This window comes from Aotus nancymaae, unplaced genomic scaffold, assembly GCF_030222135.1.
Source record: "Aotus nancymaae isolate 86718 unplaced genomic scaffold, 86718_ANA_hifiasm-v0.15.2.pri h1tg000016l, whole genome shotgun sequence".
Taxonomy (NCBI): Eukaryota; Metazoa; Chordata; class Mammalia; order Primates; family Aotidae; genus Aotus; species Aotus nancymaae.
In genome coordinates, this window is record NW_026988428.1 from 47,739,535 (window position 1) to 47,760,152 (window position 20,618).

At 38.6% G+C, this 20,618-nt stretch overlaps 1 protein-coding gene and 1 non-coding gene across 4 annotated transcripts in view; both read right to left on the reverse strand.

Moving 5' to 3' along the window:
• The window catches only part of KICS2 (KICSTOR subunit 2), a 53,459-nt gene extending 41,001 nt beyond the window's left edge, over positions 1–12,458 (reverse strand). For all 3 annotated transcript variants that reach the window (XR_010343005.1, XM_012444909.3, XM_012444908.2), the window contains exons 1-2: positions 12,165–12,458; positions 6,299–6,584 (exon numbers count right to left, since the gene is read on the reverse strand). Coding sequence is in view for 2 of the 3 variants with exons in the window: in XM_012444909.3 (XP_012300332.2) it covers positions 6,299–6,584; positions 12,165–12,399 (521 nt within the window). In the remaining variant the exon portion in view is untranslated. The remainder of the gene's footprint in view (positions 1–6,298; positions 6,585–12,164) is intronic.
• A 5,557-nt stretch (positions 12,459–18,015) lies between these two features.
• Positions 18,016–18,129, reverse strand: LOC135275444 (U5 spliceosomal RNA). Its single transcript, XR_010343077.1, has one exon. It is a non-coding gene; the product is annotated as a U5 spliceosomal RNA (small nuclear RNA).
• Positions 18,130–20,618: the final 2,489 nt, after the last annotated feature.

The following is a 20,618-nucleotide window of genomic DNA, read 5'->3' on the forward strand; positions in this document are numbered from 1 at the left end:
TACAAAAATTAGTTAGGCATGGTGATGTGCATCTGTAGTCCCAGCTACTCAGGAGGCTGAAGCATGAGAATCGCTTGAGCCCTGGAGGTGGAGACTGCAGTGAGCTAAGATTAGGCCACTGCACTCCAGACGAGGCGATAGAGTCAAACCTGTCTCAAAAAAAAAAAAAAAAGATGGTAAATTTGACATTGTCATTTTTTTAACCAAAATAAAAAAGCAGGGGGAAAGAGTAGGCAGGATTTTGCCATGTGAAGATGGAGGCTTGATCTTCCAGCCCCAATTTTCTCCCATCCATGATTCCTCAACCCTTGTTGCGTAACTTTGCAGCTCCTTTCCTACCCATAGAATATAGACTGGATAAAGTAACTTGCTTTGGCCAGAGATGCTAACAGAGCGGATGCAAGCAAAGGCTTAAAATGAGTTTAGCTGGGTCATACTTTTGCACTTTGAACATTGCTACTAGGTAGCTACTTCCCCTCTAACTGTGGGCTCAGAATGAATGCATATGGAGCAGACCTAAGCCCAAAGCTCACAGTTAAAAGTCAGCCCCAGTGAGACCAACAGTGTTAAGCAGAGCCCCTCACATGAACCCTGCTCAGGTCAGCCAACATCCAGTAGACCTGCAAACCCACAAGTATAAATTTGGAGGTCTGTTATGCAGACTTATTGTAGCAAATAGCAAACTGATACATGATAGAACAATAAAAGGACATTCTACGCATAAAAATAACTGAAGCTGAAGCAGACAGGTAGGAAATGGCGAATCCTTATGGGGAACATATTTAGTATTAGACTATGGGGCTGTTTTTGGACTTCTGGTTAAAATCTTCAATGATTTCTCTTTGAAGTTTCTCTCTTTCTTTTTGAGATGGAGTCTGTCACCCAGGCTGGAGTACAGTGGCATGATCTCAGCTCATTGCAGCCTCTACCTCCCGGGTTCAAGTGATCCTCCTGCCTCAGCCTCCCAAGTAGTTGGGATTATAGGCACATGCCACCACACTCGACTAATTTTTGTATTTTTTAGTAGAGATGGGGTTTCGCCATGTTGGCCAGGTTGGTCTGGAACTCCTGACTGACCTCAAGTGATCTGCTCACCTTGGCCTCTCAAAGTGCTGGGATTACACATATGAGCCACCACACCCAGCCCTTTGAAGTTTCTTTTTTTATACTAAGACTTTGGCGGCAGTGTGGAGCATTTGATGGGAGGTAGCAGATGAATCTGAAAAGATAGGCTGAGGCAGTATCATGGAAGATCATGAGTCTTTACTATTAAGATCTAAGCATGTCAAATGCCTAGGAGAGAGTGCATTCCACAGAAATTGTACTACTATTAGTTTTGCTTATGAAATTTTCATTGGGCAATAATTAATCTTGTTGAACTATACACGTGCAATTAACAAAATGTCTTATTAACAGCCTTACCATCAAAAATCTTATTTTGATGAAAAGTGGGTATAAAAGCTAAATAAACCATAGTTCTGACTTTTGTGAGAATTTTCTGAATTAAAGCATTCAGATAAAGAAACTGTGATTCCTAAAATGCAAACAGAAATATATGCAGATCAACTTTCAATGTTCTTTAAATTCTAGCTATAAAATTATTAATAAAGAATTAAAATCACAAAATGGTTTACTATTGCCATACCACAGAGATTTTTCTAATGGTCTACAATGCATAAGTGATGGCTCTCTTCTTTCTTTAAAAGTATTATTTCTTAATATTATAGTCTTGATTTAGGAGAGTAAATATTAATTTGCATTTACAACCTATCTTCCAAATTTGTTTTAACCATGAAACAGAAAAATTGGCCAGAATTTTCCTTTATATCCACAAAATAATAAATAAATGTGTAAAAATATCTACAGAATCAGAAAATGTCCCATTGGTGCTTCTTTGGAAAACAAAAACAAAAACCCAAGTTCTACTGCACCTCAAAATTACTCAAGGAATAGGAGATACTCTGACCCTATACAAGCTAAGTTCATGTGTCTTCTGCTAAATGGCACACAATTAAATTTATGTAATAATTATATTATTAATATAGTTCAATTTGTTAATAATTCAATTTGAAATGTAGAATCACAAATGACTGTGATTCCTAAACAAGAACTTATATATGCTTAATGATGTTATAAACTGGCCGGGCACAGTGGCTCACACCTATAATCCCAGCACTTTGGGAGGCTGAGGCAGGTGGATCACCTGAGGTCAGGAGTTTGAGACCAACCCGGGCAACATGGTGAAACCCTGTCTCTATTAAAAATACAAAAATTAGCTGGGCATGGTGGCAGGCAGTAATCCCAGCTACTCGGGAGGCTAAGGCAAGAGAATCGCTTGAACCCAGGAGGCGGAGACTGCATGAGCCGAGATTGCGCCATTGCACTCCAGCCTGGGCAACGAGAGCGAAACTCCATCTCAAAAAAAAAAATGTTATATATTTACCCAAAAAAGAAGCATTTAACACCATTCTACTGTGAACACAACTGACTTCCAGAAGAAGAAAAACCAAATATATTTTCCATTCATCTGTGAAAGCAGACTAGACATTGCAATCACTCACATAGGATCTACATGTCAAATCAAGGCCAGAGGTTTCAATTCCATGCTATTCATCGTGCTTATTAATTTTTTAATACAAAGTCATTTCAGCATTTGAAACATAGTACTATTCACAAAATTTGTTATAAGAGTTCTGACATGGATCAGCTACATTGGGGCAAAAAAACAGTCCCTGAAAGATAAATGGATCCTTTGGGAAGAGGATTAACTTTTTCAATACAGCAGAATACCAAAATATGAATTATTTCTCTAGAACACTGAAACCATAAAAGAGAAATGTTTGGTATAGCACAGATGCCAAATCAAAAAGTCTATAGAAAAAAACACATTAACCTAGCAAAGGGCAAAAAATCATGTTAGTTTATACATAAAGGAATCCCACTTCCCAAAGAAAATCATTATAGAGAAGTTTAACTTTTCAGAATTCCTTAATGAATTTATGTTGTTCACATTAACCCAAAGCCTCTAATTTAGATCATTTTCAGACTAGGATGTGTCTATGATCAGTCATTCTCTATTAATTAGAGAAAGGCAGCATGAGTGGAAAATGGAAATGGTAGGTGAAAAAAGACATCTCTTGTCCATACTGTAATCCAGTTCCATCTGACTCCAACGATATTCACTGAGGATGAGGGTTACAAGTAAGAACTGCCCTAAGAGCTTTTGAAAATTAAATCTGCAGGGAAAGGGAGGGACTCCTACGGCTCTGGGAAGTGGGGTATTTCAAAGAAGGTTTAAAGATGATGGGGCCTGGCTGCGTGGCTTACACCTGTAATCCCAGCACTTTGGGAGGCCAATGCAGGAAGATAGATTGCACGTGGGAGTTCAAGACCAGCCTGGGCAATATAGCAAGACCCTGTCTCTGCAAAAAATAAAATAATTATCCAGGGATGGGGACATGCTCCTGTAGTCCTAGCCACTTGGCAGGCGGAGGTAGGAGGATCACTTCAACCCAGGCAGTTTAGGCTGCAGTGAGCTGAGATAGTGCCACTGAACTCTAGCCTGGGTGACAGAACGAGATCTCATCTCAAAATAAATAAAGATAATAGGGTATAAATCTAATAAAATGAAACCAATTAGTATCAATCATTCATAGGAGATACACACATACACATATACACCTATACACACACACACACACACACACACACACACACACACACACACACACAAACACACACATCCATAAGGTTCAATATCTGTTCTATCCTGGAGTTGACATCTTTCTCTTAGTTACCAAATTTTTTTGGTGCTGACCATGTATCATTATCACAGGAAACTTTGAAAACAGAGGTTTCTGGGCACATAATCCAGAACCACTAAATTTTACCCTCTTAGGGAAGAGGAAAAAGGGCCCAGGGATGGGTATTTTTCTTAAGCTTCCCAGAGAGTTCAGCAAACCACTTTTACATTAGCATTTGGGAATCACTATATGAGATCTCGTCTCCTTAGGAATCATATCCTCAACTGTACTTCAGTTGTGGGTTTCAAAAAACTATTTTATTAAAAGAAAACATACTAATCAGATTGGAGGGAAAAAAAAGAGAATATTCCCCAAAATATAAAATTTTTAAGTGTCTAAAAAAAGTAAGTGTATATATTTATATGCATAGCCTCTTTCTCAGGAATGACAGCAAGAACTTGCTAACTTTAGGCTGGGTGCAGTGGCTCACATCTGTAATCCCAATATTTTGGAAGCCTGAGGCAGGCGGATCATTTGAGGTCTGGAGTTCAAGACCAGCCTGACCAATATGGTGAAACACCATTTCTACTACTAAAGATACAAAAAAAATTAGCCAGGTATGGTGATGCATGCCTGTAATCTCAGCTAATCAGGATGCTGAGGCAGGAGAATTGCTTGAACCCGGGAGGCGGAGGTTGCACTGAGTCAAGATCGTGCCATTGCACTCCAGTCTGGGCAACACAGCAAGACTCTGTCTTAAAAAAAGAACCTACTAACTCTAGTTGCCTATTAAAGAGGGAAACTAAGTGGCTAAGGGGAAGGAAAAGGACTTTCCATTGTATTATACTTTATAAATGTTGAGCCATGTGAACATACCATATATCAATAATAAATAAAAAGAAAATTTAGAATATATCATAAAAATCAAAGAGATACAATAAAAAATAACAAGCAACTATAAAGAACATTTTGGGGACAAGTGGGGAAATCCAAATATGGACTATGTATTATACAATGGTAGAAAATCAGTGTTAAATTTCCTAAGTGTAAAAACTGGGTTTTTTCATTCAAAACTGTGTTATGATTATGTATGGTTCTTAGAAGACAAAATCTGAGTATGTAGGAGGAAAGTGTCATGATGATTGCATTTTACTTCCAAATAACTCAGGGAAGAACGATCATATACAGAAAGAGATAAGGCATATGTGGCAAAATGTTAACAATTTGTGAACACAGGTGAAAGATATTTGTATGTTCATTGTACAATTGTTTGTTTTTTTAGTAACAGCTTTACTGGTATTTACTTCATGTACCATCCTTTTAAAGTGAACAATTCAATGGTTTTAATATATTTGCAGAACTGTGCAACCACCACTTTTAGAAAAGTCTCATGGTCCCCAAAAAAGCAATCTGGTGCCCATCAGTGATCACTCCTCCTTCCCCTCCAACTCCTGGCAACCATGTTCTGTGACTATGAATTTGTAATCTACTTTTTGTGTTTATGACTTCGCCTATTCTGGATATTTCACATAATGGAAATTATATGATTTCCATGTGGTCTTTTATGACTAGCTTCTTTTACTTAGCATAATGTTCTCAAGGTTCACCCATGTTGTTGCATGTGTCAGTACTTCATTCCTTTTTATTGCTGAATAATATTCCATGTATGGATATACCACATTTATTTATCCATTCATCCATTGGTCAAATTTGGGTTGTTTCTGCCCTTTGGCTATTATAAATAATGCTGCTATGAACATTCATGTCAATGTTTTTATGTGTGGACCTACATTTTCATTTTTCTTGGATATATATCTAGGAGTAGAACTGCTGATCATATGGTAACTATGTTCATTATATTATCCTTGTAACTTTTTACAGCATTAAAAATTTCAAAATCAAAAATTAAAGAAAAACTTTCATAAAGAAAGAATAGGCTGGACACGGTAGCTCACACCTGTAATCCTAGCACTTTGGGAGGCTGAGGTGGATGGATTGCTTCAGCTCAGGAGTTTAAGATCAGCCTGGGCAACATGGAGAAACCCTGTCTCTACCAGAAATACAAGAAAGTATGGGCCGGGCGCGGTGGCTCACGCCTGTAATCCCAGCTACTCAGGAGGCTGAGGCAGGAGAATTGCCTGAACCCAGGAGGTGGAGGTTGCGGTGTGCTGAGATCGCGCCATTGCACTCCAGCCTCGGTAACAAGAGCGAAACTCCATCTTGAAAAAAAAAAAAAAAAAGTATTTGTTGTGTGAACTCTTTCCTAAGCAGCAAAATCAGTTATAATACAAGTTTTATGATTACTTCATTCTTCATTCATTCTCAGTCTTTCGCTATTGCTTAGAGAAGTATGCAGCCAGTGTGGTATTAACTAAGACGAATGAAGGAGACTGATATATACCTGTTGATTAATGAATACGTATAAAATGTAACCCAGTTATTTATTTCACAGTGATTTCATCATAGATTTTCGTAACAATGTGGAGAAAAACTCTGAGCTTGTGTGGGGTTGGTAGGACAGCCATGTTTTCTCCCTCCCTCCTCCCCACACTGACCTGGAGCTGTATTTTTTTAGGATAGCATCCAAAAGGCCAACGAGCTCTTCAGCATTGATGAACTTCTGTGTGCTGAGGGTGTACATCTTCTCATAGAAGTCTGCGATCTCCATCCGCGCCTGAACAAAGAAGCAGAGCTGCTCTGACAGGTGGGAAAGGAGTTCTTCCACGTGAGAAACAGTCCCACCCAGGGCACCACGGCCAGTCACCACCTTCTTCAGCTCATTTTGCAAGGAAGTATAGATGGTGCGGATGGAATCCTTCCTGCTGAAGAAAGACTGGCTCCCTGGTAGGCAAACAACATAAGCACATGACAAGTAAGAAAGAGAAACCATAAGTACCAAACACCTACCAGCATCCAAAAGCAAAGAATCCAAACCAACTGAGCTCAGTGAGTTTTTCATCTACCATATTCTCTGTCTCCTATGATTGAGATATAAATCCTTTATAATTCATAATTTCCCTGAGGAATAAGCTAAGCCAATACCTGATGTAATTCATTACTGTAGCAATGGACCTGTGTATGATTTGCTTGCCCATGTACCAATTCTCCCCCAACCCAATTCAATGAGGATTCAGATTTAGAGCATAATTAACCTAGCAAAAAATATCAGCTGGAACTAAAAAGCCTATCTTACACATAAATGTATTCAAAACAAAAGAACACAAATTATGAAACACTGTTATTCCTGGTAAGTCACGATTTTTTGTTTCTGCTTTAGAGTTGTATTTTCCTTTGAATCTTATCTTTTAGATCATACCAGAAAATTGAATACATACACATATATTCCCTTTATGCAAGAAAACGGACCACTGGGATCCCAGGAGAATAAAGAAAATCTTAGCACTCTTGACAAGACTGACACTATACGTTATAAAATAATAAGCACCACATTGTGAATTATTAAGACCAGGAACCAATTATAAATAACTGCTGCTATAACTAGGGGGTTCCAAAGGAAATCAGCCAAAAATAAGACCAAAAACACCTTCACATAGTCAAAAAGGATCAAATAGCATAGATATCATTTACTTCTGTATTTATATATCACCAATTACATTTCTAATTATATAGCCAGCTTCGTGGATGTTTCCTGAAGCAATTCTCTACCCAACAGACGGCCAGAGGCAAGACATTAGGAAAAAGAAAAGAAACAGGGCAGGTTTAAAATACTCATTTCTAGCAAAATTTAAAAAAAAAATCTCAGAGATGGACAAGAGTTTAAATTTTCTCTTCAAAAAAAAATATATTCAATTACAGGAATATGTTTTCTAAAAACCTATATGGGTACAGGTGGTCCAATCATGACACCAACATATTCCTGTAATTAGGAATAAAAATTATTTATCAAGGCGTTTGTAAAATATCCTAATAAATAAATCATTTCACAATATATATTTTAATTCATTGCTTGGTGTAAGTTTCAAGAAATGAATCTTCCTTCCATTACTACTAGGGTAACCAACTTTTCCTAGTTTACCCAAGACTTTCCAGGTTTTAGCACTAGAAGTCCAGCTTCTCAGGAAATCTTTAGTCTATAGGGTTTTAAAACAAAGTCCCACATCCTGGAATCCCTCAACCCTGGGCAAACCTGAACAGTTGGTTACCCTACTTACTTCTGACACCCCAGCCAAACTACTGATACTTTAAAAAGTATTTTTCCAATACACTGTCTAAACCAGGAGTGTCTAATATTTTGGCTTCCCTGGGCCACATTAGAAGAATTGTCTTGTGACACACATAAAATATACTAACACTAACCATAGCTCATGAGCTAAAACAAACAAACAAAAAAAAAATGCAAAAAAATCTCATAGTGTTTTAAGAAAGTTTATGAATTTGTGTTGGGCCATATTCAAAGCCATCCTGGGCTGCATGTGGCCTGAGGGCCACAGGTTAGACAAGCTTGTTCCAAACAGACTGAATAACTGGCACATCATCTCCAACTAATACCATCAAAATCTGTATAGGTACAGATGAACCAGTCATGACACCAACATCCCATATGGAACTGTACCCTGCAGGGTTTGCCTTCCTCCCATGCCCATATTGTTTAATTCTGCTGATTTTGTAGAGTGACAGGTACAAAATAAATAGGCCTCTGTGCCCACATCTAGGATAAAACCTCTCAGCTTAGGAGGGTAATAAAAGTATTATGTAAAACCTAAAAGCTGTGCAAGTCTGAAAGACTTGGTTTCAAACCCCAGCTCCCATGATTACAGGCTATGTTGATGTGCAAACTACTGAACCACTATGAGCTTTAGTTGTCATTTTTAACATAAAACTGTGATAAAGCTAAGAAAACAAAATGAAGTAACATTTGGTATGTAATGTGCCTGGAACAAAGCATATATTCTGTAATACTAATCCCTTTCCCTTCTACTTGTAACTGATATATTTTTTTAAACTTCTAATAATAATACATAATTGAGCTTCTGAAACTGTGGTGAATTGGGAGCATCAAATACTACAAAAAGAATAGCTATCTACCACTGTTAAACAGGGTGGCCTTGGTGAAAATTTTAACTTTCCACTGAAAAAGGGATATCATCTGTTTCTAGGACTTCTGGGAGGAAAAGAAAAAAAAAAGGATACCTGACTTCATCAGATTACCCTTATCTGGGGTAATGGAAATACTACATAAATACAAAGAATACCTTTAAAAGCTTATCAATAAACACTAATCACCAGTATGTGAAACCATGTAAAGTGAAACTACTATAAGGAAGAGACAGACCATCAACACATTTCTTTTAAACAGTTCTCTTTTCTTAAAGCTCTCAGGAATCCAATCCTATCTGTTGACTATCTTTGTTTGGAATATCCAATGGGGACTGGCCTTTCTTCGTGTTGGAAAACAAGGAATCAGAAACATCCAACTTCTTTCTCTTTTCAGTATTTTGAATTTATAAAATATGATAATTTTGAATGTTTCTAGAAGGCTCTAGTTATAAGTGCTCATAATTTCTCAAGATTTCAACAGTTTATCTCATATCACGAAATTTTAAGTGTATTAAAGGAGTGTGTAAAAATCTTGCACATTTTATTCTCCAACTTCTTGCTAATAATAATTTTTAAACATCAGTTCTCAAGTTAAGTCATTTTCTGCTATGCTAAATTTCGGCAACCAGAGGTTGAGGAAATTCTCCAGTAATGAAACAAAGAGAAGAAAAGTATGACCTTCTAAAATTCTCCACAGACATTGAGTCAGCATATTTTAATCACTGATCCTTCCCCAAACAGGTATTATTCTCTCTTAAAGGAAAGAGAAGACCCCAAGATAAGGGCCCTACTCAAAGTCTCTTAGTAACAGGGTCAAGACAGGAACAGAAAGCTCCCTGTCAGGTCTATCCTTTGTCTAAAGGCCCTGCTTGCTTCTTTAATCAAGATTCACTTCTAAGGCCTCAAATAAACACCAGCCGTAAGAGAGGTTAAAAAAAGACTCACTTTTTACTTGAAATTTGCTAAGAGAGTAGATCTTAAGTATTCTCACAATATATACACGAAAGAAGGGAGGGAGGGAGGGAGGGATGGAGGGAGAGAACTATGTAAGGTAGGTGATGGATATATTAAGTAGCTTGATTGTGGTGATCATTTCACAATTTACGTATACATCAAAACATCAAGTTGTACAACTTAAATATATACAATTTTATTGTCAATTATATCTTAGTAAGGCTAAAAAAATTTTCAGAATTGTTTTAAATTTTTTAAAAACATGAATAAACTTTTTGTTTTGCTTTCTAAAGAAAACTACATAAATGCTCTAATGAGCAACGTAGTTGGAGAACATGGGAATGTTTTAAATGGCAACACAAAATTTTCTCCTTAAGTTTTTAAGAAAATAGACAGCAAACCTGATAATTGTGAAGTCATATTGTAAGCACACTGATATCATATACACTCTAGTACCAAAAAATATATGTGCAAAGATAAAATTTAAATTCTGGAACTTATAAACATACTGTACATGTAAATAAGTTATGAAGCATTAAATATATCATTTTAAGACTATTTACTCAGAAGCGAGAGCCCACGTGGGGACCTAACAGTGCCTGGGCATGTTTCATACTGCCAAATGTCGTGTAGGTCAGTTTCAAGGCATAGCCCTCATGCTCACCCATGTCAGCTGGGGTTCAAGCAGAAATAATCAATTTACACACTGAGGACTACTTTACTAAGAACCCAAGTCAGAGACTGTGAAGATCTTATATACACAGGGCAGCCAGTTCTGTTTACATAAAAACCTGGCTCATCCAACTTAAAACTAGAGCAGCAGAGTTTTTTAAATGAAGTCAATAAGTAGACTTTAGAAAATTCAGCTGAACTGGCTCAGGTTATATGCAAAATTGTATGTGCATATATATTTTTCTGGGGAGTGAGTACACAGCTTTCATCAAATTTCCATGGATAAGCTAAAAAAAAAAAAAGCAAAGAATCATGGGACTTGAATCAATCACCATTCTTTGAGGTGCAGGAGTCTAAAAACAACTAAAACTGCCTAAATATTACCTACCTTCAGTATTACAGCTAGAATCCACCCCATTTTCACATATATAAAAATCACATATATGTATATATATTATAGGTAAATTATAATTTACATACACATTTTTAATAAGTTATATGAATACAAACTCAATCTGACAGTTCAAAGGCAGGTATTTTGGTTTGGGCTTTATCATCTACCAAACACAACTGCATATATAAGTTGCTAATCTATAGAAAGGGTAATAATAATAACACCATTAACCACAACTGCAAATGTGTGAAATTCCATTGTAAAAAGGGGAGAAAAAACAAGGTGAAACTATCTGACGAGTTTTTGTTAATAAATTAGCATACTAAATAAGTATGTATAAATCAACATACTTGCCACAGCAATTAGGATCTCAGAAAGCCCTGTTCCTTGAGTGTTTACTGAAAGCTCAGTAAGATATACATGGTCACCTTCAGGCAATATAAGGAAAGCTGGGGGCTGGTTGGAAGAAGGAGGTGGAGAATCAAAATGAAATCTACACAAATTTTACATTTCTATTCTCTATATTTTATATAGGTGTCCTTCATTCACATTAGACCCATGCCTCTGAAAACTGTAGAGTCTAAAATAGGCCAAAGTACTGACTCTAAAGCCCCTAAGATTCAACTATATTTATTGTCATAATTAAGCAGTAATACTATTTTGTATGCATAATCCTTGCCTTTTACATCTATTATTTCCTTCTCATCTACTCATACTCATTGCTTTTACTAGTGATGATCAGTTGAATCAGCTCTTGAATCTTATTTTCAGAGGCAAGATGTACTTGAGGTACTAAGAGTGTTTACCATTTTTCCCTTCAGTCTCCTCTTGCTAGTGTTAGGCACATTTCTTGCCTTTCCTGTCCAGTATTCGTTTACTACTTTAGTCATTAAATATGTATAGGGGGACTATGAAGACGGGTAGGAATCCAAAGGTGACTCTCGGGCCTTAATCTTAAGAGGCCACACAATAGGTAGTGTTCAGTAATAGAATTAGATTGTTTTGCAAAGTTTTGCTTCTCTGGCTGCAGTCACTAATTAGAAGAATGAAGACATAGTTTGGTTAACTTCTCATTTATGGCACCAATCCATGCACGAAGCAAAAGGGCAAACCCTTGGGTTTGGGTCACAGCCCTGCAAAGAGCATCTACCCAGTCCGCCAATCTATCAGCAGCGCAGGCCAGTGGGCGGGGAGGAAAGGAACGGTGGGAGGAGACCTGGGAATGCCGAGTCGAGCCTGCGACTAGAAGTGACACGGAGACAGGAAACCCAAGCCACTGCCGACTGGGGAATATACCCCCTTTCCTTCCTCCTCAAGGGTCTCAGGGGGCGGGGCGGAGGTACCTAGTTTCTGCCCCAGGTAGGTGAGGCTGTGATAGACCTTCTCGGCCGCGGCCAGGTGCGCCAAGGCCGCCAGCAGCGACAGCCAGCTGCCCCCCGCGCTCTTGTTGGCCTCTCGTTCTTTCTCCACATTGTCCTTAGCCTTGTCGTAAGAGAAGATACCCAGGTGAGAGAAGAACGTCTCCAGCACCGCCTGTTCCACCGGGACCGGGGCGGCCAGCGGGATAGACTCCCCCATGCGAGCTGCGCCCCAGCTCGACCCACGTGGCTCTCCTCGGCCTCGCACTTCCGGGTTCTGAGGGAACGGGCTTACGCACAAACGTGCGTGCGCGTGGCCGCCTCCAGCGGCGGGCTCGTGAGCGCGCCGCCGCCGAGACGGCTCCTGGGCCTTAGAGAAGACGAAAGGGTAAGGGCCAAGGAAAGAGGGAGGTAGCGGTTCCTGAGCTTCTTCGGCGCTTCGGCTCCTGCAGCTCTGACTATTCAGACCCTCGGGGTAGAATAGGAGGCGGCCAATTCGCTGCTGTAAGGAACTGCCTGCGCTCTGAGGTGAGCTGACAGGCCCCTCCCTATGAGGTTCGTCAGCGCTGGTGACGTCACGCAAACGTGACGTCTGCTCTGGCCAGAACATCTGGCCTGGGCTCGCGAGGCGCCTCTCAGGGCCGGCTGGGAGATGGGGAAGTCCCTGGGGTTGTGCTCACACTCACAGCAGGCACCCTACTCAGCCCTGACAGCTTCCTCACCAACTCAGGGAAGTGATTTGTTGAGATTAGAAGACTGACAGGTGAAGGTTGATCTCTTCCCCATTGCCTAGTTTTCATCATGTCACACACCATCGGTTAACTCTCACCTGTATCCCGTTCTAGTCTTCCCGGGTCTGTGTTAGCCCAGCAGCTAACAAACAGAGCCCCTGGCCCAAACTACATTAATCTTCCTTTAAAAAGTTTCCTTTTTTTTTTTTTTTGAGACGGAGTCTTGCTCTGTCGCCCAGGCTGGAGTGCAGTGGTGAGATCTCGGTTCTCTGCAGCCTCCACCTCCCGGATTCAAACGATTTTCCTACCTCAGCCTCCCTAGTAGCTGGGATTACAGGCCAGCGCCACCACACCTGGCTAATTTTGCTATTTTTAATAGAAAAGGGGTTTCACCATGTTGGCCAAGCTGGTCTCAAACTCCTAGCTCAAGCAATCTGCCAACCTCAGCCTTCCAAAGTGCTGGGATTACAGGTGTGAGCCACCACACCTGGCCAGAATGAAGCCTAAATTAATGTAAATTGTGCACGTTGTCATTTAGATTAATTACAAGTTCCTTTGACATTGAAGAAACTTCATGAACCCAGCTCATATGTATGTTTACTACTTTGAAACACTACCCGCTACTCACTAGTTTTTTCCTTTATTCTTCCTTGTACATGCTTATGTTATGCTTCTTAGTCACACTATTTAATCACATATATTTAGATGTCTCTTTCCCCAAGTGGTGAGATCCCTGGGGCATGCTAGGGTTTACTTTCAGTTATCTTTACATATTGGACAGCTCAGCCATGTTTGCTGAACAAATGAGAGAACTGCCTGTTTTTGTTTTTTCTCAAACGAGCTGTTCTGCCATCATCACTACCTTTTAAAGGCCATCCCATGATTTTAACGAATAGATATTGTGCACCTGTTCCCTATACTTAAGAATGTAATTGGATAAGATCAACACTGTTAACAATGATACAAGGAAGATTTCTTTTTTTTGATAGGGTTTCACTCTGTCCCGCAGGTTGGAGTGCAATGGTGCAACCTCACCTCACTGCAACCTCTGCCTCCCAGGCTCAAGTGATTCTTCTGCCTCAGCCTCCCGAGTAGCTGGGATTACAGGTTAGTGCCATCACATCCGGCTAATTTTTTGTATTTTTAATAGAGACAGGAATTCACCACGTTGGCGAGGCTGGTCTTGAACTCCTGACCTCAAATGATCTGCCCGCCTCGAGCTTCCAAAGTGCTGGAATTACAGGCGTGAGCCACTGCATCCAGCTTCAAGGCAGATTTTTAAACATGACAAAGGTGAAAGACAGTGAAGGGAGCTATCATATCTTTTTGGAAGAATTAAGGAGGCTTCCTGGAGGAGAGTGTGATGATTCTTGATGAAGAAACAGAAGTAATCAAAAAAAGTGTAGTATCATCAAAACCAATAGACAATGAAAGAGATTACAAAACTCATAAACTCATACCCACATAATATAAGAATTCCTTAGATAATGAAGGTGGCATTATAAATTAGTGGGGGAAGAAACCCATTCAATTAATAGTGGAGACATGATTAACCATGGGAAAAATGGTCTGTCACCTTGTTTCCTGAAGAAAAAAACAAGTGTAAAACACAAAACCAGAAACCAGAAAAAATACAAGTGACTGATCTAAAGATAGAGAATAACCTTCTAAATATAAAAGAATTGGAAGAACTTAAAAAGAACGAGATTGATTTGACTGTATAAAATACCTAACGTAGATGATGGGTTGATGGATGCAGCAGACCACCATGGCACATGTATACCTATATAACAAACCTGCATGTTCTGCACATGTATCCCAGAACTTAAAGTATAATAAAAGAAAGCATGCCATCCTGGGGAAAAATATCTGTAATATATGACAGACAAAGGTTTAATGTACTTAACATATCAAGATCTCTTATCGGTAAAAATAAAAGGACATGAATATATAAGTCCCAAAAGAAAGATAAAACTCAATTTATTTTTTAATGCTCAACCTCACTAGTAAAGAAATGCAAAATAAGCTATATTCTGTTTTTCATCTACGAAACTAGCAAAAGAAACTTTTATTTAAATTTATTTCAACAGTTTTTGGGGTACAGGTGGTTTTTGATTACATAAATAAGTTCTTTAGTGCTAATTTCTGAGAGTTTTGGTGCACCTGTCACCTGAGCAGTGTACAGTATACTCAATGTGAAGTCTGTTATCTCTCACCCCCCTCTCACCATTCCCTGCGAGTCCCCAAAGTCCATTATATCATGCTTATGCCTTTGTGTTCTCATAGGTTCACTCCCAAAAATACATGTTAAGTGCTGATAAATGTGCAATAAACATCTCTCCATTTTCCCCACCCCCTAGACCCTGGCAGTCATGATTCTACTCTCTGCTTCTATGAGTTCAACCTTTTTAGATTCCTCATATAAGTGAGATCATACAATATTAGTCTTTCTGTGTCTGACTTATTTCACTTAATGTAACATCCTCCAGGTTTATCCATGTTGTCACAAATGGCAGGATTTCCTTCCTTTTTATGGGTTAAGTATTACATCGTCTGTATATAAAACATTTTGTTTATCTCTTCATTCATTGACAGACACTATTGTGAATAATCCTTTGGACATAAAGGCAGAAGTGGAGTTGCTGGATCATATGATAGTTCTATTTTTAATTTTTTGAGGAACCTCATACTATTTTTCCATAATGGCTATATCAATTTATATTACCACCAGCAGTGTACAAGGGTTCCTGTTTCTCTACACCCTCAGCAACACTTGTTATTGCTTGTATTTTTTTTTTTTAATAGAGACAGTCTTGCTGTGTTGCCCAGGCTGGTCTCAAACTTTTGGTCTCAAGCGGTCCTCCCATCTCAGCCTCCCAAAGTACCAGGATTATAGGCATGAGCCAACCCACCTGGCCATTTTTTGATAATAGCCATTCTCACAGGTGTGAGATGATATCTTATGGTTTTGACTTGTATTTTCCTGATGATTAGTTATGTTGAGATTGTTTTAATGTATCTGTTGGCCATTTTTATGTCTGCTTTGGAAAACTGTCTATTCGCATCCTTTCCCCAATTCTTAATTGGGCTATTTGTTTTCCTGCTATTGAGTTGTATGAGTTCATTACATATTTTGGATATTAACTCCTTACCAGATATATGGTTTGCAAATATTTTCTCCCATTGCATAGGTTACCCTTTCATTTTGTTAACTGTTTCCTTGGCTTTGCAGAAGATTTTTAGTTTGATGTAGTCCACCTTGTTTATTTTTGCTTCTGTTGCCTGTACTTTGGGGTGCATATCTGAAAAATCATTGCCAAGACCAATGTCAAGTGACTTTCCCCTATATTTTTTTTCTAGGAGTTTTATAATTTCAGGTCTGATATTTACGTCTTTAACCCATTTTAATTTAATTTTGTGGAGGGTGTAAGGTAAGGGTATAATTTTACCCTTTTGCAGGTAGATACCTTAGATACCTAGTTTTCCCAACATTATTTACTGAAAACACTGTCCTTTACCTATTGTATATTCTTGGTGACCATGTCAAAGATTAGTTGGCCATTTATACGTGAGTTTTTTTTTTTAATCTCTGTATTCTTTTATATTGGCCTTTGTGTCTGTTTTTAATGCCAGTACCATACTGTTTTGATTAGTATAGCTCTGTAATATAATTTGAAATCAGGGATCATGATATCTCTAGCTTTGTTCTTTCTCAAGATTTCCGTGATTATTTGAGGTCTTTTATGGTTCCATATGAATTTTGTGATTATTTCTGTGAAAAAAAATGCCATTGGATATTTGATAGGGATCACATTGAATCTAGATTGCTTTGAGAATATAGACATTTTAACGACACTAATTCTTCCAGTCTGTGAGCATATCTTTCAATTTATTTGTGTCTTCATTTTCTTTCATCAGTGACATAGCTTTTAGCATACAAATTTTTCACTTCCTTGGTTAAATTTATTCCTAAGTATTGTATTGTTTTTGATGCTATTATAAATGAGATGTTTTCTTAATTTCTTTTTAGGTGGTTTATTGTTAGTGTATAGAAATGCAATCAATTTTCATTTGTTGATTTTGTATCCTGCAACTTTACTAAATTGGTTTATTAGTTCTAATAGTTTCTGGTGGAATCTTCAGGGCTTTTTTTTTTTTTTTTTTTTTTGAGACAGAATCTTGCTTTGTTACCCAGTCTGGAGTGCAGTGGCACAGTCTTGGCTCACTGCAACCTCCACCTCCCAGGTTCAAGCAATTCTCCTGTAGGGCTTTTTTTTTTCTTTTTCTTTTTCTTTCTTTGTTTTTATTTGGAGACAGGGTCTCACTCTGTCACCCAGGTTAGAGTACAGTGACATAATCACAGCTCACTGCAGCTTTGACCCCCTGGACTCAGGCGATCCTCAGCCTTTGAAATGGCTGGGACTACAGGCCCATGCCACCACACTCAGCTAATTTTTTTTTTATTTTTCGTGGAGACAAATGTTGCTATGTTGCCTAGGCTGATCTAGAACTCTTAAGCTCAAGCGATCCTCCTGCCTTGACTTTCCAAAGCACTGAAATCACGGTCATGAGCCACTGTGCCCAGCTGGGTTTTCTATATATAAGATTATGTCATATGCAGAGAAAATTTAACTTCTTTTCTGATTTGGATGACTTGTATTTCTTTTTCTTGCCTAATTACTTTGATGTATTCCTTCTTAACTAATTTATTGAGAGTTTTTATTATGAAAGATGTTGAATATTATTAAATGCTTTTTCTTGCATCTACTGAATTGATCATATGATTTTTATACTTTGTTTTGTTAATGTGGAATATCACATTTGTTGATTTGCATATGTTAAATTATCCTTGCATCTCAGGAATAAATCCTACTTGATCTTAGTGTATGATACTTTTAATGTGGTGTTGAATTTAGTTTGCTAATATTTTGTTGATTGGCCTATAATTTTCTTTTCTTGTAGTATCTTTATCAGGATTTGATGTGGGGTTAATGCTGGCCTTAAAAGATGAGTTTGGAAGTGTTCCTTTCTCTTCAATTTTAAATGCTTGGTAGAATTCACCCATGAAGCTATCTGGTCTGGGCTTTTCTTTTTTGTTTTTTACTAGCCCTGCCAAAGGAAGATCTCAAAAAATTAGTTAAAAACTCGAGTCTTTCCTCTCCACAGGAATCTTGAGTAAAAGGTGAAAATTTATACGACCTGAAAACAAGCCAGAATATTGCTGGGCTTTTCTCTATTGGGAAGTTTTTGGTTACTGCATCAATCTCCTTACTCATAATTAGTCTATTCTGATTTCCTGTTTCTTTGTGATTCAGTCTTGGTAAGTTGTATGTTTCTAGAAATTATAGTGCTACCTTGAACTTAACAGATGTTCATTAAATATTTAATTGACTGATTCTTCTTGTCTCTTAAGAATGGTATAAGAAAATACATGGTGTTAATGACATGTCAAGCTGTTAAAACATTAAAGTTATAAAGTGAGAAGTTACTTGGAATGGTTCAGCCCATGAGCAGGATATTTTGTATAGCAGCAATAACTATTTGTTTATTTTTATTTTTTTAGAGGCAAGGTCTTGCTGTGTTGCCCAGGCTGGTCTCAAACTCCTGGACACAAGTGATCTTCCTGCCTTGGCCTTCCAAAGTGCTGAGATTACAGGCATGAGCCACCGCACCTGGCTCATTATTTGTTATTGGTGATATATTAGATATCTATCTCTGCATAATGGATAACCTCAAAACATAGTGGCTTAAAACAATAAAAATCATTTATTATCTCTCACAATTTCTGTGAGTTGGGAATTCAAAAACGGATCACTTCACTTCTATGTCAGTCTTTTATAAAGTTGCAGTCAGATGTTGGCAAGGTCTGTGGTCATCTAAAGTCTTAACTAGAACTGGAGAATCCCCTTGCACAGTGACTCTCTCACATTCTTGGCAGCTTGGCATGAGCTATTGGCCACAGAGCTCTCCACAGGACTACTTGAGTGTCCTCACAGTGTGGTAACTGGCTTATCCTTGAGCTAGTGGTTCAGAGACCAAAGCAGGAGCTGCAATGCCTTTTATCACTTAGCCTCAGAATTCACACATCACCTCTGCCATATTCAGGGCCACCCTTGATTGAATTTGAGCAGGAGGCTAGTGAAGGGCCTGAATGCTAGGAAGCAAGGACCACTGGAGGTTATCCTAGAGGCTGGCTCTCACAGATGATGACATTTTCAGCATAGAGAATTATCTGTCTTCCTAAAAATATCAAAGGATGGAAGCCTTAAGCTGCTCTTTAAGTAATATTGTATTACTCAAGAAGCTGTTTCTTAATTTCAGGCAAAATTTATCTTACATTAGAAAAACAATGCTGCTCAAGACCATTGATTTGGTATTGTTCTTTACAGGTCTTTGAAAATAACCCTAGTGACAATGCCAGTGAAAAAAACATTTTAGTTATAACAACCCATTTTGGGGACAAAAGTACTTTAAGAACAAAGCAAGGCATTCATTCTTTCATTTATTCAATAAACAATGGACTACATTGAAAACGTTTTTAGAGACAAGGTCTCGCTCTGTCACCCAGGCTGGAATGCAGTGCTGTAATCATAGCTCACTGCAGCCTCACTCCTGGGCACAAGGGATCCTGATCCTGCCTCAGTCTCCTCAGTAGCTAGGACTGTAGGCACATGTCATTGTGCCTGGCTAATTTTTAAAATTTATTTTATAGCTCTGGAGTCTTGCTATGTTGCCCAGGCTTGTCTTGAGTTCCTGGCCTCAAGCAGTCCTCCTACCTCAGCCTTCCAAAGTTCTGAGATTACAGGCATGAGCCACTGTACTGGCTTAAGTGAAATTTTATTTATGGTCAGTATATACAAAGTAACATATACCAAAAGTGATTTTACAGTTTATGACTATGCCAATTAATTACTAGCTAAAGTTGATATTATTTGGGCTTACTTCCCATTTTCTGATCAATTTTCTGGATGTAATACTAACAGTCAAACTGTCATTGATGTAGCCATGTACTTTATATATCTTTTTTTTTTTTTTTTTTTTTTTTGAGACAGAGTTTCGCTCTTGTTACCCAGGCTGGAGTGCAATGGCGCAATCTCGGCTCACCACAACCTCCGCCTCCTGGGTTCAGGCAATTCTCCTGCCTCAGCCTCCTGAGTAGCTGGGGTTACAGGCATGCACCACCATGCCCAGCTAATTTTTTGTATTTTTAGTAGAGATGGGGTTTCACCATGTTGACCAGGATGGTCTCGATCTCTTGACCTCGTGATCCACCTGCCTCGGCCTCCCAAAGTGCTGGGATTACAGGCATGAGCCACTGCGCCCGGCCTATATATCTTTTAATATAGTATTTTTTCAGTCTTTGAGATGAGGTCTCATTATGGTGCCCAGGCTGGTCTCAAACTCCTGAGCTCAAGCAGTCCTCACGCCTCTGTGTCCCAAAGTGTTAGAATTACAGGTGTGAGCCACCACACCCAGCCAGGTGCTTTATATATGACTGATCTTCCTGTAAGTCTTCAAGGTAGGTGTACTTATAACCACTTGATTATGGAGAAATGGGGGCTCCAAAAAAGTAAGTAACTTGTCCAAATACACAGAACCAGTAATTGGTAAGGCTAAGATGTAAACCAAGGTTTATGTAGCTTTCCTCCATAAACCTGGCTGCTGTTAGTGAGTTGTCCACACACATACAGGCTTCCCACCCGAGTAG